This window comes from Astyanax mexicanus, chromosome 12, assembly GCF_023375975.1.
Source record: "Astyanax mexicanus isolate ESR-SI-001 chromosome 12, AstMex3_surface, whole genome shotgun sequence".
Classification (NCBI taxonomy): domain Eukaryota; kingdom Metazoa; phylum Chordata; class Actinopteri; order Characiformes; family Acestrorhamphidae; genus Astyanax; species Astyanax mexicanus.
This window is the reverse complement of record NC_064419.1, coordinates 3,528,021-3,555,881: the sequence shown is the minus strand read 5'-3', so window position 1 is coordinate 3,555,881 and position 27,861 is coordinate 3,528,021. Positions and strand designations below refer to the sequence as shown.

General features: G+C 36.3%; 1 protein-coding gene across 1 annotated transcript in view; it reads right to left on the bottom strand.

Moving 5' to 3' along the window:
• Nucleotides 1-27,861, bottom strand: part of slc6a8 (solute carrier family 6 member 8) — a 74,606-nt gene that overhangs the window by 7,694 nt on the left and 39,051 nt on the right. Inside the window, exons 5-12 of the mRNA XM_007245855.4 lie at nucleotides 26,341-26,475; nucleotides 26,116-26,219; nucleotides 23,719-23,843; nucleotides 11,469-11,581; nucleotides 9,145-9,282; nucleotides 8,843-8,945; nucleotides 7,543-7,643; nucleotides 5,108-5,278 (exon numbers count right to left, since the gene is read on the bottom strand). Of these exons, the coding sequence (XP_007245917.1) occupies nucleotides 5,108-5,278; nucleotides 7,543-7,643; nucleotides 8,843-8,945; nucleotides 9,145-9,282; nucleotides 11,469-11,581; nucleotides 23,719-23,843; nucleotides 26,116-26,219; nucleotides 26,341-26,475 (990 nt within the window). The remainder of the gene's footprint in view (nucleotides 1-5,107; nucleotides 5,279-7,542; nucleotides 7,644-8,842; nucleotides 8,946-9,144; nucleotides 9,283-11,468; nucleotides 11,582-23,718; nucleotides 23,844-26,115; nucleotides 26,220-26,340; nucleotides 26,476-27,861) is intronic.

Sequence of the window (27,861 nt, the reverse complement as noted above, 5' to 3'; positions counted from 1 at the left end):
CTGTGATTAAAAACTCTTTAAACTTTATGAATATGAACTTGTTTTCTTCGCATTATTTAAGGTCTGAAAGCTCTGCATCTTTTTTGTTATTTCAGACATTTCTCATTTTTTGCTCTAAATGACTATTTTTATTTGGGAGAAATGTTGTCTGTAGTTTATAAAATAAAACAACAATGTTCATTTTACTCAAACATAAACCTATAAGTAGCAACATAAGTGGTTTCTTATTTTTTTCCAGAACTGTATATACCGTGAGATGTAAATCCATCTAAATACATTTCCAATATAATTTAGCAAATACCAGTAAAAGTTTGAACACATTTTAAATTTATGTTTAAGTTTTATATTATTTTAAAATGTCCTGTATTGTAGATTAATACTTAAATCATCCAAACTATAAAGAACAACAAATCAGTATAAATTTTAAGTAGAACCTCTTGCTTAGATAGAGACAGTTTTACACATATTAGCTGAATTTTCTCAGTCAGTTTTATAAGGTAGAGTTGTCTGGAATTCAGGCTTTCAGTTAACAGCTGTGCTGAACTCATCAAGAGTTAATTACTTTCCTACTTTCCTCTTGCCTCTTAATAAAGTGTTTGAGAGCATAAGTTAAAGTAAAGTAGTGAAGAGGTAGAGTTACAGGTATACAGTGAATAGTGAATATTTGAGTAATGTTCGAATCCAGATTATGAGAAGAAAAAAAAAAACATTATAATGATGAAACTGGCACTAATTAGGACTGCCACAGGAAAGGATAGAAGAGCAGGAGTTTCCACTATTGTACAGGATTAGTTACTATATGATTCATAACTTTATATGTTGTATTTCAAATGATGAAGATCCCTAGACGACACGTAGGTGTTACAACCTGGCCATTTCCTGTTTTTCTTTCCAGATATAGGCATAACGAGAGACATTCTGGAGGTGGTGTTATTAAATTAAATAGCCTCGCTCCAACTTAGAGCTGCCAAAAGCTGTGATGATAAACCCAGGCTAGTAATAGGCTCTAATATCTCAAACTGGATTATTCTGATCTGCTATTTTAGACATAAAGGTTCTACCTGCTGCAGCTTTTCATTTCTGCCTCTGAAACTCGTAATTGGGTAGTGGAGTCCAGATGGAGTCATAAATTACGCTGCAGATGGTGGTTTGATGTTCATGGAATGCTGAATAAATCAGTGGTAAATGGACTGCGAGCAGAGAGAAGCTTTACAGACTTACAGTGAATCAACTGGACCAAATGCTGGACCTCATTATTTTTAAAGTCACCAGGGATTTTTGGAGTTTTGGAGATTTTTTGGTTTTACAGGTCATGGCTGAAGACTTTTCCACCGATGTATTTTCCATTCATTCTTTCCTTCTTTCCAGGAGTCTGTTATATATTTCTTTCTACTCGAATTTCTCAGCCAGCATTCTTTCTTTCTCTCTCTCTCTCTCTCTACGTCTATGTTTGGGCTGAGCAGCACTGCAGTGAAGGAAGGCACATCTATTTATATATAGATTCTATTTCAAGTAAAAATAAATCGATACAAAGCTATTAGCCCACTTTCCCCAATTAAACACAGCACTTCTTTCGCATGACAATAATGACTCACTAAGGGAATGCTGACCCAAATTTTACCATATTTTTTCGCAAATCCTTTATACTTTTTTTATACTTTTATCAAAAATCTGTAGTGGCCTTATGTATGAACTCTACCAGTCAGGTTTTAAGTAGCAGTAAAGCCACTCCACTGAAGAACAGAATTATAAGGGTGAGTTTTTTTTTTTTTTTTAGTAAAGTTTCTCCAGCACCAAGGTTGGAGCAGTATTAGCATTAGCCGCTAACCACACTAAGCACGTTAGGCACTAACTCTTTCCCAGTTCAGAGGTATGTATATATTGTACTGTAGTCTGTGTGTTTACTGTTTTAAAACAAGCTACGTGGGATACACCGCTACCTGATAGTGCCTTGGGTTATTGGAACACTCAGGGTTCCTCAGTGTATCGCTGTCGGGTGGCGTTTACTAGCGCTAAGCACTGCTGCTAACAGTAATCTAAGCTTACTGTAAATAAACCAAAGTGTTTTACTCACACAAATAAAGAAAATGTTTTGTTTTAATTTAAGAATTAAAGGGTACACAAGATAAAACTCTTGTTCCTTACTATTGTCACTTAAAATGCGTCTTATAATCCACTTAAAATATGCCGTATGTATGAAAATAGAACAGAAAATAGACATTCATTGATTATGAACTATGAACTCATGCAGCTGGCTTTGCTACATCACTGTGTTTGGAAAGATGGTTGGTGTGGTTGTTATCTGTTGGTTAAAGTGGAAGTTTATTTTGGTTTGACACTGGAAATATGCAGCTGTGCTGGGAATCGTGGGCATGAGCTCAATACAACTTCCTCACTCGATCTAACCGCTCGCTGTGTACACAGTACAACCCGCCAGTGTTCGTTTGAACCCTTCTGGAGTGAAACATTCTTTTCCAGGGTTAATTTTAGAGCAGCTCTGTTGAATCTGACCCAACTGGGATACAGGGCACAACGAAGACATGCACACTGGCTTATACTGGAGTTACGACATCACAAGCTTTATTATCCAATAACTGTGCATTATTCAGTAACCTGCATGAAGTTGTTATGTACAGTAAAGTTAACCCTTAAAATGCCTTTTCCTGTATACAGGCTACAGGTGATACAAACCCCTTTATTCTCGGCATTATTCTAAAAACTGAGGGCTTTGAAGACTTGAAAAAGCTGCCTGTTTTCTCTCTACTCAAATTATTAATTTAAGATCAGTAACAGGAATCAAACCCAAATTCTAAAGGTTTGAGTAAAAACTAGAAAACCGTAACTAAACTATCGGTTTGCAGGACTTGAACTGTTTGATTTGTATTCATGAAAATTCTGATTTTAAAATGAAGTTTAGGAAAGAGACAATTTTATATATATATTTTTAAAGTTTATATTACAATTACAGTTAGAATTTGTAGTAATGTTTTTTCTATATCTTCAAGATTTAGGTGTAAATCTTTTGGTGTGTAATATCAGGCAGAAAATTGATAAACTGACAAAAATGCTGTCCTGTTAAGGGGGTTAAAAATTTAAAAAGGTCTGTCAAAGAATGAATGGAAGTCAATATGAATCAATACAGTAGAATAATACTAGTGATTTTTACACTCAGTGAACAGAAAGTTCTGGGATCTTTGTGAGTAAATTTTTTACTAACAGAACATTTGATACAGTAGTTTTAGGGCCTCTCTGGAACATTATATAATGGTTATATAACCAGGCTGCCTTAAGACTCTTATTTTTATTTTTTTGATGAGGTAACATGACCTAAGGCTACAGCCACATTTACACGCCGTTCCTCATAAAGAGTGGTTTGATCTCAAGCTAAAACATTTTTAGTAGATTTATAAAATATCTGATAAATAAAAAAATAAAATAAAATAAAAACAATTGTTAATTTACTATTTTCACTTCTAAGGATCAAATATTCAAAGTGTTTTATGTCCCTAATTTATTCCTTGACAAGGGCGTAGGAGTGGGCTTGATATTGGGGGGGACACATTTGCCAATATGAACCCAAACCCACCCTATAGTTTCCTAGAACAACATTTGTGGAAATTACTTTTAATCACAAATAATCATTTTTTTCTGTATTTTTTTCGTTCATTATAGCTCACAATAAGTCCTGTACTTCTAAATTAATAAACAATTTGAAAATAAAATAGTTATTAGCTGATTAGGTACAGGGCAAGTTGAACATTACATATATAGTTTATTTTTTTCTTTAACCTTGACTCCTAATCTAACTAATTAAGTTAACTCACTAACACAGCTGCAGTTTATTAATCACCGTTGGTTTTTATTAATGTGTTTTGATTCAGAGACGAGTCTTTTTATCCAGCTATCAGAAACATATCATCACAGTTGAAGTGGTTAGCCTACCGTTACCTTTCTTTTAGAAAAATCACCGTATATCCAGATCTGTTTTAAAATCAGCTGAAGCTGCTGCATCCCGATCCCGCTGCTAAATCTCCCCCCCACCAGCACACTGCGCGCCTCAAAACCAGCAAGCTGATTGGATGTTTCTACTGAGAGGCGGGACTTAATACCTGAACCTGCTCCGTGATTGGTCCGGTCTGTCTCCTCATTAATAGTACAGATGATCTGAGCGAAACGATATAATTTTTTGGGGGGGACAAATATTGGGTGGGACATGTCCCACCCATCCCCCCCGGTTCCTACGCCAATGTTCCTTGAGCACCAAATATTTGCTTTTCTTGGCAAAAACTGTTACAATTAATTTTTGTATGATACATTTGTAAACTCTTTGTATCCTCTACAATAAAAGAAGACATTTGTGAACATTTTTGACTGATATACTGTATGAAAATTAGCTCTCTTTTGATTTTCTTTATTTTGTGTGTTTGTCTGATTTAATTTTTGTTTTAAAGCACCCTCAGAGTGACTTTTATCATTTTTATAACTTCACCAACATTAACATACCACACCAAAATATTTTATTTTAAAATAAATGAAATATATTTGCTTTTTGTTTCCTGATATTGACATTGAGACAGCATTTTTAAACAGTGTAAAAAAATCATTATAAATGTAATAAAAGTGAGCGAGTGTGTGAAATGGCTACAAAAGTCCAATTTTCAAACACTGTATAGAGTTTTCTGCCCAGGACACAAAGCTCATGACGATGAGTCTTCCTCTGTAGCTAATCAGTAAATATATACAGTTCGATTTTTTAAATCCCCAACTCTACTAAGCAACCTTACTGAAGCTTAGTGATGACCTGTTCAGCATAAAAAAATAAATAGCCAGCTCGCCTGTTTTCATGGCTGTAGCACACTGTTTGCATGCTGCAGTCTATACTTGGCAACCCTGAATGTGGAAATGGGACTGAGGGAATGGCAGTGGGCAGATTCGGAGGCTACAACCTACGCAGATTTCTGTGATGTACCACAAATTCAAGTAAAAAAAATACTGGCTGAAGCTCTGCTGATCAGCATGTTTTCTTAATTTCTAATGTCTGATGATACATCCCTATCAAAATATGAGTTATTACAGAAAATATATAATCCTTAATAGTGTGCCGCACCTCTCTGAAGGTTCCCTTGGCTCCGGAGAGTTTGTAGACGAGACTAACGGGGATGCAGAGCATGGAGGAGAGAGCCAGACACCATCCAATCACCTCCCCCCACCACGGGTACACATACACATTGTTGTAGGTAAGAGGCTTGTAGTTCAGCAGGTGAAACAGAAATATACCCTGAGAGAAAGCACAGAGAGAGAGGAACACACAATAAAATACCGTGTACTACTTAAAACTACTGTACTTCACACCTCAGCTGCATTACTGATTACTGTCTAACAGCAGAAGCTGAGCGATGTGACCCGTTTCTGAACTCAGAGCATCAGCATCCTTTAATTATTAAACACAGCAGCATGCTATGAGGTGAAAAGTTTGCTTTCCTGTACAGTTAACCCCTGTTACTCATTCCCTCAGTTTTACAGAGCGGTGCTGCTGTGTCTGAGATCACTTTGACCTACATTAGAAAATCAATACTAAACATTGTAGAAGCAACAGGAGAAAAAGGAGACATATGAGAAATAGAAGCACTACAGAGAATACTATAAAATACCTCCTTAATAACTACTCTTATATTAGAACATCAGCACCATTAGATAGTGCCCTTATTAGTATTCCCTATATTTTAAACAGCTGCTAACTAACGTTAGTAGCGAGCTAGCTAACCACAGCAACGAGCTAACTAAAAAACTAATGTTATCAGGGAGAGTACTAAAGTTAGCAACAAGCTAGCTAATCTAAGTGACGAGCTAGCTAAAATACTAATGTTACCTGGGATAGTACTAAAGCTAATGACAAGCTAGCTAACTTTAGAACAAGCTAAATTACACACTAATGTTACTGGGAAGTGAACTGAAGCTAGTGGCGAGCTAGCTAACCTTAGCAACAAGCTAACTAAAATACTAATGTTACCTTGGAGAGTACTAAAGCTAGTGATGAGCTAGCTAACCTTAGCAACGAGCTAACTAAAATACTAATGTTATCAGGGAAAGTACCAAAGTTAGCAACAAAACTAGCTAATCTTAGTGACAAGCTAGCACAGCAACAAGCTAACTAACATACCAATGTTATCATGATGAGTACTGAAGTTAGCAATGAGCTAGCTAATCTTAGTGACAAGCTAACTAAAATACTAATGTTATCAGGGAGAGTACTAATGTTAGCAACGAGCTAGCTAATCTTAGTGACAAGCTAGCTATCCATACAAACAAGCTACCTAAAATACTAATGTTATCAGGAAGAGTACTAAAGTTAGCAACAAGCTAGCTAATCTTAGCAACGAGCTAGCTAAAATACTAATGTTACCTGGGATAGTACTAAAGCTAGTGCCAAGCTAACTTTAGAATGAGCTAAATTACACATTAATGTTCATGGGAAGTGAACTAAAGCTAGCAAAGAGCTTGCTAACTTTAGCGATGAGCTAGCTAACCTTAGTGACAAGCTAGCTAACATTAGTGACAAGCTAGCTAACCTTAGTGACAAGCTAGCTAAAATACTAATGTTATAGGAAGAGAATTACCATTAGTGACGAGCTAGCTAACGTTAGCGATGAGCTAGCTAACCTTAGTGATGCTGTTTGAGGGCAAATTGTAGGCAAAAATGGTCTTGTTATTAATATTCCTAACAGTCAAGACAGGAGCAATATATAGAACACTATTATAGTGAACAGAAGCAACGCCTAATTATTATTTCCTACCTTATACAACCAGAAACACTGTTTCTCACTATATTAGTAACAAAAATTGGACCCATAATCATTATTACTATAATACTTAACTAAGAGCACTAAAGATAAGACTATTATCAACAATTAAATGGTCCCTTTTCCTATGTATTAAATTTAGAAGTCATATTAAACATTCATAAAATGGCAAGAAATGGTTCTCTAAATGCTACTGCTTTTGTTAAACAATCAGGAATATTATAAAGAACATTATTATAGGGAATAATAATAATAATAATAATAATAATAATAATAATACACAATTAAGCACTTAAACACTATTGCCTACATTAGAAAATGAGGGGAACTATACAGAACAATATTATAAGGAATTAAATGTTCCCTAATGACTATTCCCTATATTAGACAATCAGCTATCGAGTTATCAAGATATAAATTCCCTTAATCAAATTTTCCTACCATGCAAAATCAGCACTACATAAACAATACTAATGGATGGAATGAAATGGTTTCCCTTAATCTAGATAACTAGAAGCAATATTAAACTTTGTAAGATATTTTCCACTATGGTTTTTATTAACATTTTTAGCACTACTAAATGAGTACAGTAGAGTGAAAAGAGTTAAGGACGCAGCCATAGTGTCAAGTGTTCCCCTGCTTCTGCACACTTGGTTCAGTTTAAAACCAGATGTGAATCAGTGAGAGAGACGCTGGAGATGAAAGGCGTGGAAATATACTGTACATCCAGAAGGGATCTCACCATGCAAACACATGGAGTAATAAACGACCAGCACCACTTCATCCAAGGGAAAGGCCGGTAACCGATCATACGGGCGATGTCATCCATGAACTTGTCAGCACCTGCAGACACACACACAGAGAGGGACAAAGCTTTAACTGGAGGAAAGGGGATTTTGGCAGGAAGTGGGCAAGTTTCTGACTCTGTAGTGCACTTAGAAATGTAGACCTGGCTCTTGGTTGTGTTAAGGAAACAAATAAAGTCGATAGTATGTGATTTTTAAATGTTTTGAAGGATTTTGTGTTGGAAGGAAGCCATTGTTCCAGATGTAAATCAATCAAAAATCAATCAAATCAAATTAAAAAGAGTAATTTTCTTTTCTCAAGCCGTGCAAGAAAGTTTTACTGCCTTCACCAGGCATTGGGACAGCACGGACATGCTAATATAGAAATACACTGAAAAAAAAAAGAATTGTGTGTATCTCTCAGTGAGTTAAACAAATGCAGTAAATTCTAAAGTCTATTACTTTTTATCTCTCAGTTGATCTGTAATGCCTGTATTCACCAAACAGTCATTTGCATGTATTGTATTTTACGAATGCACTATCAATGAACGTCTATTTCCTGGTTTATTTTCATACATAAGATGCACCGGATTATAAGGCACATTTTAGGCAGCAAAAGTAAGGAACAAGGGTGTCGCCATGTTTCCCTTCTAATTCTAGCCACGGTTAGCAGCAGCGCTAACTATGTTTTATCAATAACGTATATTTTCTGGTCTATTTTCATACAAAAGGCGCATTTTAAGCAACAATAGTAAGGAACAAGGGTGTCGCTGTTTCCCTTCTAATGTGGAATTTGGGGCAAGCAACTAGGTGACACTTAGCGCTAGTAAACGGCGCTATAGGGCTATATTGAGGAACCCTGAGTGGTTCGTCCCACATATTTTGTTTTACCACGGTAAATACATATATATACTCAATATATTGTTCTTAATGAGTGGTATAGCTTAGTTTTAGACCGATATATTGATGGTCGATAATAATAGTTATTATAGTAATATATGTACATATATGTACATTTTAGAATGGAAAAAAACTTTTAGATTTTAATTAACATTAACATTCAGACAAAAAAAGTAGTTTTGGACTTTGCCTTGATTTTATTGGGTGTTATATATTTCATAGAGCTCTGTGGCTGAGCCTATTAAAAAAAATAAACTAAGGGCAACTTTATCCAGAGCGTAACAATGAAACTGTGTCTGAAATCTAAAATGGGAAGTTCTTATTATCATGATATGAAGTGGTGTCAGTGAGCATTACCATAAACCCAGGCGACAACCACGCATTCCCAGAATGCCTGCCACAACAGGGTCATACCACTGGCTGAATAATAGTCAAAAAGCTGGAAGACGTACATCCCCCCCTGCACAGCAAAACACACACAGACACAAACAGAAAAAAACAGGGTTAGAGCTGCTGGAATGTCCTGAATTCTGAATAAGAAAAACAAACAATTACTGTTAAACTGCAAACAAATTCACCATAACTGTGTATTCAAATAAATACACAGTCCACACAGTCTAGCTCTGTTAATCAATAAACACTTTACACAGCACACTTACCTGTGTAACCATGGAGAGATCTATAATGAAGCACAATAAACAACAGATCGCCACAGCGATTTCTCGACGGTAACGCATGTAATACTTTCCAGGGAAAAGATCAAGAATGCCAGTTACAAAACCTTCCACTCCAACAAACTGTAAAAGAAGATAAACACATCGTGTTAGATTGATCACACTGTCTGTGACTGTTTAACCACATAAAAAAACATATTTAACTGCCTGATTCTGTATAATGATAACAGAAAGCTGAATCTGCAATAAAACCACAGATATAACACTACAGTGAATTGAGCCGTCTAATCTAACAAATAATCACAACCAACCTTTTAAGTCATTTTATATACAGCTCTGGAAAAATGAAATGAAAAATGAAGAGAGCACTTCAGTTTCTGAATCAGTTTCTCTGATTTTGCTTTTTATAGGTATATGTTTGAGTAAAATGAACTTGTTTTATTGTTTTATTCAATAAACTACAGACAACATTTCCCCCAAATTCTTAATAAATATATAGTTATTTAGAGCATTTATTTGCAGAAAATGAGAAAAAGATGCAGAGCTTTCAGACCTCAAATAATGCAAAGAAAACAAGTTCATATTCATAAAGTTTTAGATTTTAAGAGTTCAGAAATCAATATTTGGTGGAATAACCCTGGTTTTTAATCACAGTTTTGATGCATATTCTTCTCCACCAGTCTTACACACTGCTTTTAGATAACTTTATACTTTCAAAGTTTTTTAATTTATCCGGATTGACTGACCCTCCTTTTTTCCTAAAGTATTTTTTTCTTAACTCGGTTGAGTAGTTGTTGCTTTTCATAATCTGGATTCGAACATTACTCAAATATTCACTATTCACTGTATACCTGTAACTCTACCTCTTCACTACTTTACTTTAACTGATGCTCTCAAACACTTTATTAAGAGGCAGGAAATTCATGTAATTAACTCTTGAAGAATTCCAGGTGACTGAATTTAATTTGTGTCTAAAATTTTGACTGGTACTGTATGTCTAAATAAAACGAAATAAAATCTAATCTTTAAATCTAAAAAGCAGGCAAACCTGATTTATCCCCTAAGGGAAACATGGTTGATATACAGTATGATAATTCACTGGAAGTACAAAAGATTCCAGCTCCATAAAGTCTCCCCTCCAAAAGTGGAAGTGGAACATTTTTAGGGGAATTTTTGAGGTGTTGGAAAGCTTTTTCACTTGTTCCACTTCACTGTGAGTCAGTTGTAAACTAAACACTTTTTCCTGGTCTAATGGCCTTTAGAATAAACAGCCTACTGTATTAACCTGTGGGCAAAAACAGCCCCTCACCACATACAGTAACCTATAAATTAGTTTTATGGTACTTACATAACAATTATTACACAAAATAAAGGCTCTTAATAGTAGTACAAACTGAGCAATAAGTATATAATGTAATTTAAAGGAATACAGTTGTTGTCCACTGCAGCGTTTGTGCAAAAATCTTGTATATGTACATTACCAGTCAAAAGTTTAGACACATCTTCTCATTTAATCTTTTTTCTTTCATTTATTTTTCTTGTATTTTGTCAATACCAAAGCCATCCAGACTATGAAGGAACACATAAGGAATCATGTAGTAATTTAAAAAAGTGTTAAACAAACCAATATACTCTGTGGAGGCTGGTAACTCTGATTAACTTATCTTGTGTAACAGACTAACTCTTGCTCTTCCTTTCCTGGGGCATTCCTGATGAGTGCCAGTTTCATCATACTGTTTTTGACGTTTTTTTGCGAATGCACTTGAGGATATTTTTTCCTTTATTTAGTTAAGTAGTTAATGCCTAAATTAGGCAATAATACACAATATTGGCAGTGGATTATTGTCATTATACCACAGTTCCATTATCTATTGCTGTTTATTGAAAGATTTTGAGTTAAAGAGGAGGAGAAAATAGGATCTGTTTGGTTATAAAAAAAACTATAAAAAGCGCCAGTTAAAATAGTTCCATTGCTGCTCTGTTCTGTTTGTAGCTGCGTTTGTGCTGTTTGACTTGTAAGCGCTGCATCGCTGCTAGGTTACCTGTACTGTATGTGGTGGAGTAATACTGTACATGGAGAGAGTTTCGGTTACAGTGCATTACCGGCTGATAACGGCGCTCATAGAACGCCTCTCAGCCAATCACATTGCAGGGTCGGAACTAACTGTGGTATAATATGGTTTAGAATATTTCTTAAATAGGGCTATTCACTGTATGTCATATTCACTGGGCCCACACGCTTATGTGGATGTGCCAAAAGTCACGGGACAGAAGAAATTCACAGACAAGGCCTGCCAAAGGTCACTAACCTGACTGTCCAGCCCCAGCAGCAGCAGCATGAAGAAGAAGAGGGCTGCCCAGACCGGTGCCACGGGCATCAGAGACACAGCTTTAGGGTACGCTATGAACGCCAGGCCGGGCCCTGCAGGCAGGAGAGCAGCGTAAGAAACACTCAACACTGCGGGCCCAAGCTGCCCAGTACACACCAACACACTTACATACATACAGCACCAACTGCACAGAGACAGAGAGAGAGAGAGAGAGAGAGAGAGAGAGAGAGAGAAAGAGAGAGTGTGTGAGAGAAAGAGAGAGAGTGAAAGAGAGTGAGACAGAAAGTGCAAGAGAGAATTAAAAAGAATAAAGAGAGAGAGGAAGAGAAATAAAGAGAGGAAAGAAAGCAGAAAGAGAGAGAGAAAGGAGCACCTGACTGAAAGTTTGTGTGAAAGAAAGAGGTCAGGGTGGGGGAAGGGGGTTGTTCTTGCCTGATTTTACATTTTTTTACTTTTTTTTTTTTTTTTTACTTTTTCTTGTTTTTGTCTTATTCTAGTGAAAGCTGCGTTCGCATTCACAATCAGGCGGGTTAGTCGTAATGTAAGGGGTAAGTTTGGTTGTCGCTGTGTGTTTTGCTTGCATACATGTGATGTTAGATAGTGGTAAAGAGAGGAGGGCACTGTTAAGCTTTTGATTAGCGACATGTATCAAACAGGGCTATATACAGTATGGTCTCAGCACAACCGCTGGGTTGAGTGCGGTGTTAACGTTTAGAGAAGCCAATCAAAACATATTAGTTACAACAGTTAGTGACCAGGCACGTCCATAGGTTACTAGTTGTGGTTAGTTTATGGTCAGTTTGTTTAAAGAGCACAAATGGGACTCAAATACCTGTTCACCACTGTAATACGGAATATATTATATAATAATATAATATATCTATTATATCTACATAGCTTGTCTTGAGAATGGCCATTCACAATTTCTTTAAGCTCTATTTGGTGCAAATACATGCTGAATTCAACACAAAAGCGTGCCTTTCCTGTGGTATAGTTTAATAATTAACAGATATCAGGATATAGGTAAAACTGTAAAACTGTAATTTCTTAAAGGGCCCATATCATTTTTTGTGTCTAAAATAAATAGCTTAATGTAGATAGAAACATGTTATATATAGAGCCCTGGAAAAAAAATAAGAGACCACTTTTAAAAAATGAGGTTTTTGACAATTTTACCAAATTAAAAACCTCTATAATATAATCAAGAGGAAGATGGATGATCACAATCATCATCAAACCACCAAACTGAACTGCTTGAATTTTTGCACCAGGAGTAAAGCAGCAAAAAGTTATCCAAAACAAAAAGCAGTGTGTAAGACTGGTGGAGGAGAACATGATGCCAATGTGCATAAAAAAACCTGTGATTAAAAAACACAAGGGTTGTTCCACCAAATATTGATTTCTGAACTTTTAAAACTTTATGAATATGAACTAGTTTTTTTTGCATTATTTGAGTTTTAAAAGCACTGCATCATTTTTGTTATTTCATTTTGCCATGTCATTTCTCATTTTCTGCAAATAAATGCTCTGAATGACAATATTTTTATCTGGAATTCAAGAAAAAAACTGTCTGTAGTTTATAGAACAAAACAACAATGTTCATTTTATTCAAACATTTACCTATAAATAGCAAAATCTGAAAAAAAAAAAAAGATTCAGAAACTGAAGTGGTCTGTTTATATTTTCCAGAGCTGTATATATTTAAATATATATATGTAAAACTGCTCAACACATTCCTTACTGTTGTTAACGCCCCAGTCCAGTTTATATCAGCTGTAAATCCATTTACTGTACATACACTCACTATATAGACAAAAGTATTGGTATAAAAATATCTCTACATCTCTACACTGTCTTGTAAATGTCTCAACTGTCCAGTTATGGCTTTTTAGGCTTCTAGATTATAGAGCATTGCTGTGAGGATTTGATTGCATTTTGCCATCCATTTCCTGTATGATACAGGGTGACCAATTATACCATAGATACCATATCAGCACCTTATTAGGAACATTACTGGCTAATACTAATACTGGGTTATACCTTGCTTCGCTTTAAAAAAATGGCAAACTGTGTTCATAAAGGGATGCACATTGTCAGCAATAGTAATCGTAGTAATAGTAAAGCTTCGATTGAGTGGTTTTAATGTTCCTGAAGTATCCAAAAAATAAAAAATAAAATTTCCACATCACTACACAACCTCCACCAGTCTGGACTGTTGATTCCGGTAGGTGGTGCTCGTGGATTTGTGCTGTGTCCATTAACATCATCTGCAGTCCACTGCAGCCTCAGCTTTCTGTTCTTGGCTGACAGATGACGAAACCCCATTATCATCTGATGAAAAACCCTTATCCACCTCAAGCTTGGACGTGTTGTTCATTCTTCTGAGATGCTTTTCAGCTCATTCCAATTGTACAGAATGGGGGTCTATCTGAGTTACTGTAGCCTTTCTGTCAGCTCCAACCGGAATAACCATTCCTTTTTGATCTTTCTTATCTTCCAGGTGTTTCAAGTCCAGCGCCAAACATGATAGAGTCATCCCAATGCCCAACAAGGATATCTTCTTTATCCAAAGCACACCTTTGATCACTGTGGGCAAAAAGATCCATTTACCAAATACTTGTTTAAATGGTCCTTCAGTAGCTTTCTTCTGGTTCTTCTTATTTCTTCAATGGCTTTCTTCTGATGATCCTTCTACCACAATGCTTCAGGTATCGCTGCACAGTAGAGTAGTGCACCATCACTCCAAAGTCTGCTAAATCCTATAAGCCAATCTCTATGAAAGATTTCTTGGTCTTCTAGATTCTTCACCTGACCTCCAATCTACCATTTTATGAGTACATTATTACATTACTAACTGAGGAAACAGATGCCTGCTTTGTTTGCACCACTTATATTTTGTTTGAATAAGTAGGTAGCTGTTTAGAGGAGTCCATTGCTGCTGATTTTTGGACATTTCATTCACACTTCATATCATGCTGCTATAGCTTGCTAAAACTTGCACTCTTGACTTCCTTTTTTATTCATTTTTTCTTGTTTTCTTCTTTTTTTATTTTATCTTTCATTTATCTTATTTTAACAATCGCTCGTTGAGTGTTAACTGGATCGTTTGATTACAATTTTGTTCCACATCATATATGACAAATAAAATTGAATTCTTGAATCCTTACATCCTTATTCAGAATGCTTAAACATAATCATAGACAAGATCAGAATAGAAGGATATGGGCCCTTTAAGAAACAGGACCTATTGTTATAAAGCCATTACTGATTTAAATGGCCAAATATAAATAATAACAGGATATGTTGTAGCTATGTTGTAGCCTGAGTAATACTAAACAACGCTGACCATCTACTGTATTTGATTCAGTACCAAACTCAGTCTGGATTTAAGGATTTGAGGAACATCCACCTCTGGTGGATCTGCTGTCTGGGTGTTTACTCTCTGGTCGGTTTGGGTTAATGCGGCTTTATTAATGTAGTGTTTGTGTTTAGTGGGGTTAGACTGGGGAGACGGGAGGCTACTGGAGGTGTGGCCCATGTTAAACTGAGAACTACGTTCCCCTTCATGTGTGCCCTGGTCTGGACTCCCATTCCCACCATGCTGTGCACTGCTCCTGTACCAGAGAGGGCAGCTCTACTGCGCTAACGGCTAAAGCTAAAGCTGCCGCTAACGGCGAGGCCCTGGCTGGCTGGCTGGCTGCGCTACTAGGCGGAACGTGCGCCCCCTCGGCTGCAGTAGCTACGGGCAGAGTAACTCTCGGGCTGGGCTGTATTAAGAGGTGTAAATGCTGACATTAGATATCAGAGGTTTACCTGCTTTGGCAGTCAGCTCCAGGACCCCTCTTGAAATCGAGATGTGCACATCTCAAGAGGCAAAGTTCCTGGTTAGATAATCCTTAAATTAATACTTAAAGCCAAAATATAGATAATATAGAGATAATAATAATAAATGAATAGATATGAATCACAAGATTATAGAACGGGACTGAAGACAAATCAAGGATAACTAGTAAAAGCATCATCAGAGAGGCATGATGGGGAAATCTGCTTTGCTGCTTTGTCCTCTAACTGTGACCTGAACGGATTCTGGATGGAAAAAGGTAACAAGAAAAAAAAAATGTAATAATAAAATAAAGAGAGATAATAAAAGTCCCTGTGGCTGAGGTATCATGTTATGTCTCTAGAACGCATACAATAACGTCACGACCAGATTTTTTTTTTTTTAGGTTACACTTTCCTCCCTCGAGGACACACTCACACAGAACAGCACAGCTTCACTGCACGTTCATGTAGGACTCACACACACTCTGATAAGTCACCACACACATACAAGGACAGACAAGGGCTCACACACACTTATACACACACACACACACACACATTCATAATCCACATACAGGCCACTCTTTTCTATCACACACAGAAACACACACACACACACAGCTAGCTACACTACCAACAGCATCCCTGAGACTAATATTAGACGTAATATTAGAATGAAGGTGACATGAACTCAGTAATAACATGGCGATTTCATGAAAAGATAGATCCTCCCTCTCTCTCTTTCTTTTTTTTTCTTTCTCCTTCTCTCTCTCTCTCTCCTTTCTGGGTATAGAACACATTGTCCTTTCCCTAGACCTAACAAGCCCCCAGTAGTGAGCGCGCTCACTGCCGCAGGGTGAAACACTGTCCGGAACAGTCCGTGCTTTCGTGGTTTAGCATGCACGGACCGTGGGCACCATCAGCCATCAGCATCAGACCTCATCAGGCTGCAGTGAGAGAGGGCAGTGAGGGGCGAAATTGACTAAATTACTAGATGTTTCTAGTTGAGAGTTTTTAACACGAGCAAATCATGTTTGAGAGAATATGTCCAAATGTTTGTGGACACCCCTTCTAATGCAATTAAATGCATTCTGAAAGCAATCAATCTATTGACCTACAATACGGTATATGAACCGATTGGCAAAATGCTTAATGCTAGGAGTGAGAGATAGATATACAGGTCTGGAAAAAAAAATAAGAGACCACTTAAAAATGATTAGTTTCTCGGATTTTACCAAATTGAAAAACTCTGAAATATAATCAAGAGGAAGATGGATGATCACACACTGATCATCAAACCACCAAACTGAACTGCTTGAATTTTTGCACCAGGAGTAAATGTGTATATATAAAGTTATCCAAAAGCAGTGTGTAAGACTGGTGGAGGAGGAGAGCATGCCAAGATGCATGATTTAAAAACTGTGATTAAAAACCACAAGGGTTATCCCACCAAATATTGAATTATATTCTGAGCTCTTAAAACTTTATGAATATGAACTTTTTTTTTGCATTATTTGAGGTCTGAAAGCTTATTTCAGCCATTTCTCATTTTCTGCAAATAAATGCTCTAAATGACAATATTTTTATTTGGAATTTGGGAGAAATGTTGTCTGTAGTTTATAGAATTAAACAACAATGTTCATTTTACTCAAACATATATATACTATAAACTATATAACTATAAATAGTAAAATCAGAGAAACTGATTAAGAATATGGCGTGGTCTCTTCATTTGTTCCAGAGCTGTATTTAAAGCAAATATAAACAAAAACTACACTGTAAAAATTAATATCATAAAAAGTTACAAATAAAGGATTGTAATATCACAGTAGTTCACTGTGGAGAAAGATTACAGTAAGTTACTGTATAATACGAAATGTTACTGTAAAAAAAAAAAGCAGAGTATTACAGTTTTTTGAGTATTTTTTGGCATAAAAAGATACAAATATAATCCTACAAATGTTCTTTACAATATATTTATGTACTTTACTGTAGTTTAAACGTTTGCTGTCTTCAGTTGCCAATGAAGTACTGTAAAATCATAGCTAGCCTTATATTTTAAAGAATTTAACTGTAGATGTAAAACAGGTGAATACTGGAAGTAGAAACTTGTGACTTGCTCTTATAGCCTACAACACTGCAGGGGTGGGAGGACACGCCCACTATGCAAAAAAAAAAAAAGATAGGAAGGGGCCAATAGGAAAGATACAACTTACTAAGACATTTTAGCTGTTAAAGGATAATATTTACTTAAGATATGGAGTAAAATATACACAAACAAATGTATTTAGTATGTTTTATATGGAACTTTCTACAGTGAAATTTAGGAAGCTTCTTAGAAGGAGTGTCCAGACAACTTTGGGTATTTAATATATATATATATACACATCTATATTTAATGTGGAAATTGTGAACAAAGTTGAATCAAGTAGATTAAATATAGAAAAAACACCTGAGATTCTCAATCTTCTGCCCTAAACAACTTGGACCTTTAACTTTTAATTGCAGGGTTCTCAGTGTCACATGTGATTAGAATGAAACCTTCTTTAAATAAAGATATTTCTTGAGATGAAACCGAATCCACTGACTGGTGATAAAAGTCCAGTTAAAACACATTCACATGCAGTTTGGTGGACGGGTCAGTAACTTTCTGACAGAATGAACAGTTCTGCTCTAAAGGCTAACAGGGAGTTAAAGGTAATTTTTGGAATAAATGAAGAAACTAGTAAGATTTAAAGCAGCAGTTTGGTGATTATTAATGTGATTATTGTGATTCATCACTGATTTCAGATGTATTTAATGAGCCAGTGGATTTTTGGATGGAAAATTTGACATCAAATTCTACTTTTACTACTGTTGATGTGTGATGTAGCCATCTTGGATTCTGAGCTTGGGTTTTAAACTTGATTTGTTGAAAAGTTCCTACTTGGACCTCAAAAATTTCAACATTTTAGTACAAAAGGACTTAGTATTACCCACTATTTTTTGTATCTCTGTAGAGAAATTTGTGTTTTAGGACTAAAATACAAAACACAATGTTGTTATCTACTTCGATTTGTCTGGTGACAGTCCAGAGTTTGTTAGAAATGTTAGCCACTATGATCCAAGGATCACTGGTTTGAATCCCTACTTTTCAGATCAGCACATCAGCAGCCGGAGTCCGAGAGAGGACAATTGACCATGCTCTCACTGAGTGTAATTAAGTAATTGGCTTTCCAAATTAGGTGAGAAAAAATCAATTTTAGCCTCATATCATCTCTTAATATCATCTATAGAAGCACGAATCGAACATCAAACATGTCTCGACTGATCAGCTGCATCAGAGGGCAGAGATTAATCACGTTTGTTAGATTTTTCACCAAACTGCTCCTTTAAATTCTATAAATCAGTAAACTACACTCAGATTCCTAATTTGCCAACTGAACACTCAAATGAATCGGGGCTATTCTGGTTAGTCAGACTGAAATCGTATCGCTTTGTGGGATGGAATATGCAAATTAGCTTGTTGAGTTGCCATTATTACTGGTGTGGTTTTATTTTTAGTTGTTAAATGTCTTTTTATACGGCTTTATATGGATTTATTCAGATATAATCCTGATATTCAAGACTCTGGTGAAGAGCGTAGGTGTAAACAGGGCATCAGACCACATTCTAAAGTGGTTTAAATTGTTAAATTTGCATATATTTTGCATATATATTTTGATATTGGGTACTGGGTGCACTTATGCTTGCCCTTTTTTTAAATACAAAAAATATTGATAATAATTAGAACGCCATGTCTGAATCAGTAAGAGTGTGAACATGATTTTTTTTTTATAGAATTATTTTAATTAAAGCTTAAATCAGAATATATATATATATATCCAAAATCAACCATTTGCTCAAATACATAGACTATAATTTTATTATTATTATTTACCCTTGGAGAGGGACATTTCTTGCTGGTAAAAGGAGTTGAATGATTGTATTTTAAACTAACTGCAAAATCTTAGACATAAGTGTGTTATGAACTGATTTCAGTGAGCATGCATGGACATTTGGACACAAAGCATGCTGGGTAGCAACAGCATTCCATACTAAACAAAAAAAGCACTGGTTTAAATGTTTAAAAGTTTAAAAAATCCACTTTATTGGAGTTACCTGGTGGTTTTACTGTGTTGACTAATCCGAAGAGTATACACTCTTTAAAAAAATAAAGGTTCCTAAAGATGTTCTTGGTTTGGATGTATAGTTCTAGGTTTGGGATTATTTTTTTCAAACTTTATAATACTTCCTCAGATTGACAATTTATTTATTTAGGGTTCCAACTATTCTATATCTATGGGACTGATAAAAAAAAAAACATTTTTAGTAACCTTTACTTCAGAGAGTGTATCTGAACTGTGAATCTCATTGAAATCTCCTTCATATAGCCAAATGTACCAAATTGGGAAAATAAATATGAGAACAGAAAAATAAATATTAGAAAGACAATAAAACAGTTGCTCCAGAGACACTCTGTGATTTTACAGCAATACAAAGTGGTGGTTTTAGTTGTTTTACTGTAAAGCTGAGCTGAAGGTAAAGATGGTGGTGTTCAGCTAATAGACACAAGAACCAATAGAGACCAACAGATTAAGACATAAAATTGAGAGGAACCAACTCCAGAAGCTAGAAGTATCAAATTACAAATGTGAATTTAAACTGGGATGATATTAAACACTGATAATACTGATTTAGAAACATTAAATCAGATTAGATTAATCGACTGATTCATTTTTCATTCATTTTAAACATTTTGAATAATCATGTATATGTACTTCTAACCAAAACACCATTACAGTGAGTTTCGGCTATTATATATATATTTTTATTCATTTTAAATTAATCAGTATGGACATCACTAACTAAAATACCATCATGGTGTTAATATCAGCTATTCAATCCATGTTCAGATTCACTTTGAATCCAATTATCTAAAGTGTGAATGAATCAGTGTGAGTATCACTATTTAAAATCCCATTATGGTAATTATCAGCTATTAAAAAATATTGAATTCATGTTGAATGAATCAGTATCAATAACATTATGACATTTTAAGCTCTCTATAATTAATATCGACACAAACATTTAATATTAGTGAGGCCCTAATAAGTAAGGCACAGGAGGGAGTATAAATCTATTGATTTTCATTATTTGAAAATGTTCTGCTTTGTGGATAAATAGTAAAGTCATCCAAACTGTGAAGAAAAACATATGGAATTATTTAGTAAACACTAAAAAAAAGCGTTAAACAAACCAAAATATGTTTTTCTGGTTGAATTTTCTCAGTCAGTTTTATGAAGTAGAGTCTCCTGGAATTCAGGCTTTCAGTTAACAGCTGTGCTGAACTCATCAAGAGTTAATTACTTGAATTTCTTGCCTTGTAAAGTGTTTGAGAGCATCAGTTAAAGTAAAGTAGTGAAGAGGTAGAGTTACAGGTATACAGAGAATAGTGAATATTTGAGTAAAGTTCGAATCCAGATTATGAGAAGCAACAACTAAATCTTACTTAACTAAAGATAAAAAATACTTTACTTTGAAATTACGTTTAGTCAATCAGTCAATGATCTGCAGTCATCGCAAAGACCATCCAAAATGTAATGATGGAACTGGCACTCATCAGGACTGGCCCAGGAAAGGATAAGCAAGAGTTCCTCTGTTGCACAGGATAAGTCAATTAGAGTTACCAGCCTCAGAAACCGCTAAATCTTAAGAGAATCCAAGATAATAGAGTACCTAAATGCTTCTTTAAAGAGTATTTTGGTTTGTTCAACACTTCTAATCGTCTCTTATGTGTTTCTACATATTCTGGATCCCTTTAGTGTGAGTAAAAGCAGCTAAAAACTAAAACCGTTGATGTACTGCTTAAAAAAATTCACAGAGTGTCGAGTTTAATTCAGTATGATGAGCAGATGAACACATTTTATGTGACGTTTAATAAGGAGCATCTTCTTTTCCCAGTATCTCCCTCTGGTGCACTTTGGAATATAATCTGAGGGTTTTATGAGAAACGTATTGGAGCACTAACACTGACAACTGCAGTATCTGTTTTTCTCCATCATGTGAGTGAGGGTTATAATGAGGATGTAGTTTAGGATGGAGGCAGAGTGCAGACTGGCTCGTTTCTTTCAGCACGTTCACTTTCCCATAGACACACACACAAACACACACACACACACACGCACGCACACACAGACGTTCACACTTATATTCACTCACACACACACACACATACATATGTACATACATACAGACAGACAGACAGACAGACACATAAACACACACACACACACTCTCTCTATCTCTCACACTCTCACACTCTCACACATACACATAAAGTTATAAAAACTTTAAGATTCTAGAAGCACACTTTAAAAAAAATGAAAAAAATTGACAAATCAAATGGTCACATATTTTTTTGTCCTAACACATATCCATTCACCCCCATTCACTTACACACACACACATCAATCACACACTTGCACATCAAAAATTGCTGATCGAAATACTGTAATGATCCCCTCAGTAGAGTTACATACATCAGTAACACTGACATTAACATTTTCAAAACATTTCAATACAAAAAATACATTTTTCAGTCAGTTCATTTTGATTCACACTGTAAAATATTTAAACTAAACTGAGTCATTTCATAATATTCATGCAGAACACCAATCATCATCAAATCTTCCACATTTCCTCATGAGAAAAAAAATACCCAACACATTTCGCCCCATCACTCCGTAGACGTAGATTCGAAACGATAACCATAAATAATGCAGTGCAATCAGCCCCAGCCTCGGATAAGCATTCTCCTACGTGGACTGGATACAACTGGATTCCGACTGAATTATTTAACACATTTAGACACAATCATCTCAGGCAGGGTCCTAGAAAAAGGGTCTGGAGTGTGGGGGACTCTTTAAAGCAGATATACTCTTAATATAAGCACACAGGGGCCACTTTTTGCACTGTTTTGCAGAGTTTCATGTTTTCCCCTCTCTAACACACCTGATTCCAACTCATCAGCAAGCTACCAAGTCCTTCAGTCTACTGAACTTCAGACCTTCAGAACAGTGGTTCTCAAAGCAGTACTCATAGCCTATATATAAAAGCCACATATATAGTTTGAATGCTCTGTTCCCAATCAGTTCTCAATCATTGGGGTGGGTCATATTTTTTATACTATAAGGCACACTTAAAAGCTTTAAATTTCCCCAAAAATCATCAGTGGGCTTTATAATCCAGTGCATTTTATATATGAATTCAACCAGTCAGGTATGAGGAAGCAGTAAAGCCACTCTGCTAAGGTTTCAGTGAAATTCTCCAGCAGTATTAGCTGCTAACCATGCTAAGCACTATCTCTTCCGCCGTTCAGAGGTGAGTATATCAGACTGTAGCCTCAAGCTAAGTGGGACAAACCACTAGCTAATAGCACCCTGGCTAACCAAAACACTCATTTACAAGCACGAACTGCTGCTGCACCAAGCCTTAGTTGAAATGTGGAAATCTAAGCTTACTGTAAATAAACGGAAGCACTTTACTCACTTTAATAAATTTTGTAGATTAACAGAATTACAGTATTGTTTATTTAACTTAGCCTAGCTTTACAGGTCTCAACACCCAGCAAGGAGACCTGCTGAATGAGAAGGAAAACATGGCAACACCCCTGTTCCTTACTAGTGTCGTGTAATGTGCCTTAGAATCGGTGCACCTTATAGTGCGAAAATATAGGATAATATGGCCCTTAAATAAGTTGTCAATATCTCTATTTTATAAATAACCATATCTTACCTAAACTCTTGGTAAGTTTATACATAAAAAACATGTTCATAGATGTAATAGCTAAGTATCTGTGTAATGTAATGTGAGGTTAACCCACACCTGAAAAATAGTTTAGTTCAGGTCAGAATCCAATTCTTACATCTAACTAACCACTTTAGAGTTAATTTGGGATCAGACTGAGACCACCCCCTCTAGAGTCTTGATGTGAATGTTTTAATCTACATCTGAGTGTGATTACTGTATTCACACTTGCCCAAATAAATCAAATTAAAGTTAAAATGATTCAAAAGTCCAATTCAACCAATCAGACCAGTCTTTACTCTACTCCCAACAAAAATAAGTTAAACACTAGAGGAGATTGTCCTAAAGTGTCATAAAACCACTAAAATATGTCCAGAGTTGGGGACTACTGGTCTAAGAAGCTTTGAGGACCAGTTTGAGAACCAAAGCTCTGAAATCAGGTCTAGAATCAGGTCTATTAGAACACAATAGGACAATATGAAACTGAAATATAAAATTCCTGAGGAAACCATTAATCAGTACAGTCTACATCTTCTTACACAGCATGCATTTAAAACACTGATCAGTGCTGGACTCTTACCCGACTCTGCCACTTTGGAGATGTCCACGCCCTGCTCAGATGCCATGAAGCCCAGGATGGAGAAGACCACGAATCCAGCAAAGAAACTGGTGCCACTGTTTATCATGGCCAGCATGAAGGCATCTCTGAGGAGAACATGTGAAATGAGGGTCAGAGACGTGTCATAGGAATATACGGTATGTTGTTTTAGTGTTTTTTTTTTTTGCTAAAATTGCAGTTATTTATGACGTCGAAGAAAAACAGCAGACTCAAAATGTGTGAAAGGCATGAACTGTGGTTAATTTTGGGTATAACATGAAATATACCAATCAGTGTGTCACTTAATTAGTGTGTCTTAAATTAAATTCCCTTTAAGAGGCAGGTGAGCTTTGACTTTGGTGCATTTCTATCTTAACAGTGCGGCACTTTTGTGCATCTCAGCAGACGATACTGACCTGTGAAGGTATGCCAGCAGCTCATTTAATGGAACAGCAATGTTATTTTATACTTTATTCTGATTATTGTTGAATTAAAAGTCGGATTTGTGCTCTGCAGCATGACACAATTAACTTTTTAATGACAATTGACTGTTGTCAGGGTTTTAATCAGTCGGTGGCGCACTTGTGCTTTCTGCCATCAAAGTAGCGACATGCTAGAAATGTACCTGAACACACCTCACTTCCAGACCACCATGACCATCAGTATACATTTATTCCTACACTTTGGCGCTATTTTAATGGAGTTGGCACAATACGTGAAAATTACATATAATACATAAATACATAATTACATACAAAAAAAAATACATCGACGGGGTGTAAAATAGCAAAAAGTGCAGGGTGTACGATAGAGCACTTTTTGATACCCAGTTCATCTGGAACTAATGAAGATGAACTGGGAGAAGATTGGGTAGTTGTAGCGTGTGTAGTCAAAAATATATATTATATATAACTAGATTTTGGAACATTGCTAAGATGATTTTATTGCATTTATAGTATTGTCTTTAAGTGAGATCTGAATGTTAAATGACAACCAACCCAACATCGTCCTCAACTGCACCACTTATCCTAAAGGTACTGGATGGAGCACCAACATTCCATAGAGCATTCCATCATTCCATAGATCTCAGAGAGTCCTATTTTATTGGCAGTACTTCTCTACATGAACTAATCAAGCTGAATATGTACATTTACATATATCTGAAGAAGCTAAATGCATTTTTATGAAGGCATATCCACAAACATTTGGACATACAGTGTTTGCTGTTCTACAGTTGCAATACAGCCTTTATTCCACATGTCCACTCTCTGTAATAATGTTCAGGGCTGGCAGATAAACCAGATTACCAGATTAGATGAAGATGCGTCCAGCATCAAAACTAATATTAAGCAATAAAGCTTCCACAACAAGGGATCACAAATAGCTGATTCAAATCAAATGACCTCTAACATGCTTTTTTTCCCAGGAAATGAAGTAACATAATGTTCCGTTGATGTTTATATTACATGATCTGGTCACTAAGCACGTACTTCATTAAAACCCAAACTCTGATAATGGAAAGTCCTGAAGGCTGAAGGACACATGAATGAACTGGAGGGAGCTCGGCTCATGCAGACACTGTAGAGGCTTAAAGGAGAACACCGGTGTAAAATTTACTTTTGTTGTAGTAAAACATGACAAAAAGTATTTACCTTTGGTGAATAGCTCACCTCCGCTCTCCCACAGCTGTCCGAGATCCAGAAATTGTAACAGTTTGTCCAAATACCCTTTAGACTGGGCGATATGGGGCATAATTTGCCCCGATAAATCGCTTTTTACACTGTTATCGCCGCCATTACTGAACTGAAACTGATATAGTGCGAAACTGAGACAGCTTCCTCTTGCATCCACAGTTAATCCTGTTGGATGTGGTTGGTCCTTCTTGGTGGTATGCTGACATTTCCCTGGATACCTTGGCTCTTGATGCATCACAAAAAAAACTAAAATGACAGGGGTTTCAGTTTTATTGTCCAATCCCTGTATATATATACGTCTATGTTATTATCAGTACAGTGATGGCGGCGCTCGGAGCTGAAGCTAGCGTTATGGGATGTTAACAGTTGTTTTTAATAAGCTTCTTGTGCGCTTTTTAAGTTATTAATGCCTCGTTTTAAATGTCAGGGCTCTCTGGATTCTAGCAAGGAGGTGTGGAGCTACTTTGAGCTGGATAAAAAGAAATTTATCAGGGTAAATCATGCCCCATATCACCCAGTCTGAAGGGTTTTTGCACAAACTGTTAAAATTCCTGGATCTCTGAAAGCTATCAATTAAAGGTAAGAACGTTTTATCATGTTTTACTACAGCAAAAGTCCATTTTACACCGGAGTTCTCCTTTAAAAGCTGCCAAAACCCAAAAGAAGAAACCCAGTTGTGTCTTACTTGTAGCAGTCGTTGTTGAATCGGTTATAGCTGCCGAGGGCAGTCAGGGCTCCCAGCCCGATAGCGTAAGAAAAGAAGATCTGAGTGCCAGCATCGATCCAAACCTGACCGAAAGAAGCAGAAACAAATATGAGAATCAATGAGAGCAGTGTCACAACTGACGGCAAGTGACCGACCGCAAGGTTTCATCAGCTCAATTCAGAACTGCACCCTCTAGTTCCTTACCTGTGGTTCTCCAAGCTTAGACCAATTAGGCTTGAGATAATACATGATTCCATCGTAGGCCCCAGGAAGAGTGACCCCTCTGACCAGGAGAATGATCAAGACCACATACGGGAACGTGGCAGTGAAATACACAATCTGCAAAACACACAAACAAGCAGCCATGAAAACAGCAGCTTAGATTTACTGTAAACTATAGTTTACTAAGTGTTACACTGTAATACTGTATGTTTAGCAGTGCTATTTTAGTCACAAATTTACCTTAGCAGTGTATTCTAATAACGAATTTACCACAGTAGTACTGCTTCAATCATTTGTAACATAAATAACTAAATAACTTTTGTGCAGTGTTTTCCCGGAAAATCTGGAGATGCGGATTTCATTTTCTAGCAGGATTTGGCGCACTGCCAACTAGTGTTGTAGTACTCTACACACAGATTGGCTATCCAATCAATGAGCACTTTTCGCACAGGATGTTGCTAGTTCCATTTTTTGAGGGTGCAGGGATGTTATTCCATTCCGGTACACAGGATTAGTAGTTTTTATTAGTGTCATTTAATTTAGTAGTACTAGATTTTACTAGTTTGATTTTTTTCACAATTACTGTAATAATGTAACTTTTTAATGATATTCTAATGTTTTGAGATGAACTAGGTCCTAGGTCCTGGAGACAGCTAGCAAAAAAATTAGCTAGCTGAGCTAACTTAGCTTTAGCAAAAATTTAAGAGATAGACAAAGCAGGACCTGAACAGACCCAAGATAGCAATGAACATTTAGAAAAATATTGACTTTTGCGATGCATTACATACACATTTTAAATGTTGATGATGCTAAAAAAACAAGGATTTAATGTTTCAGTGTAAAGTTTGTGAACTTCTCTTTGCTCTTTTCCTAATAAATACGTCCATTAGCTTTGTGCTTTTTTCTGGTAGGCTTATTTTTTTTGGCAGCGCTTCAGAGGCCTTGGCTATACATAGTAATTCAGCGATAGAGAGCATTATCAGTTAAATACGCTTGTAGTGCGTTTGATAAGGCGACGTTATGGCTTTAACACACTCATTATTATCGTTCTGGAGCTTTTGTGCAAGGACAGGGTCGGTCACATGACCGGCGCACAGTTACACACACTAGTATACGAAGTAGGACTCTCATACTCGGTGTATCAGATCACCGTGTATCAGATAATGCACTGTTGTAGAAATGAATTTACAAGGTGTGTCCGCACCCACCTCTCTCCTGGGCTACAACTCCCATGCGCGTTCGTTGAATAGAGAGTCAAAACAGATGGAGGTGAAGTTGAAAGCAAAACAAGTATTTATTACTGAATTCAGGAGAACATACAAACACGGTTACGACCGTCCAGCATACGTTCTGAACCTCTAATGATCTGACTCCATGTATATACCAAAAATGACGTGAAGACCTGGTGATAGGGCGTTGCTAAAAATCATCTTATGTCAGCATGCATGGTGTTATGTGTTAGCGCTGAAGATTTCGCTGATGGCTCAAGATTTGCTGGTGTTT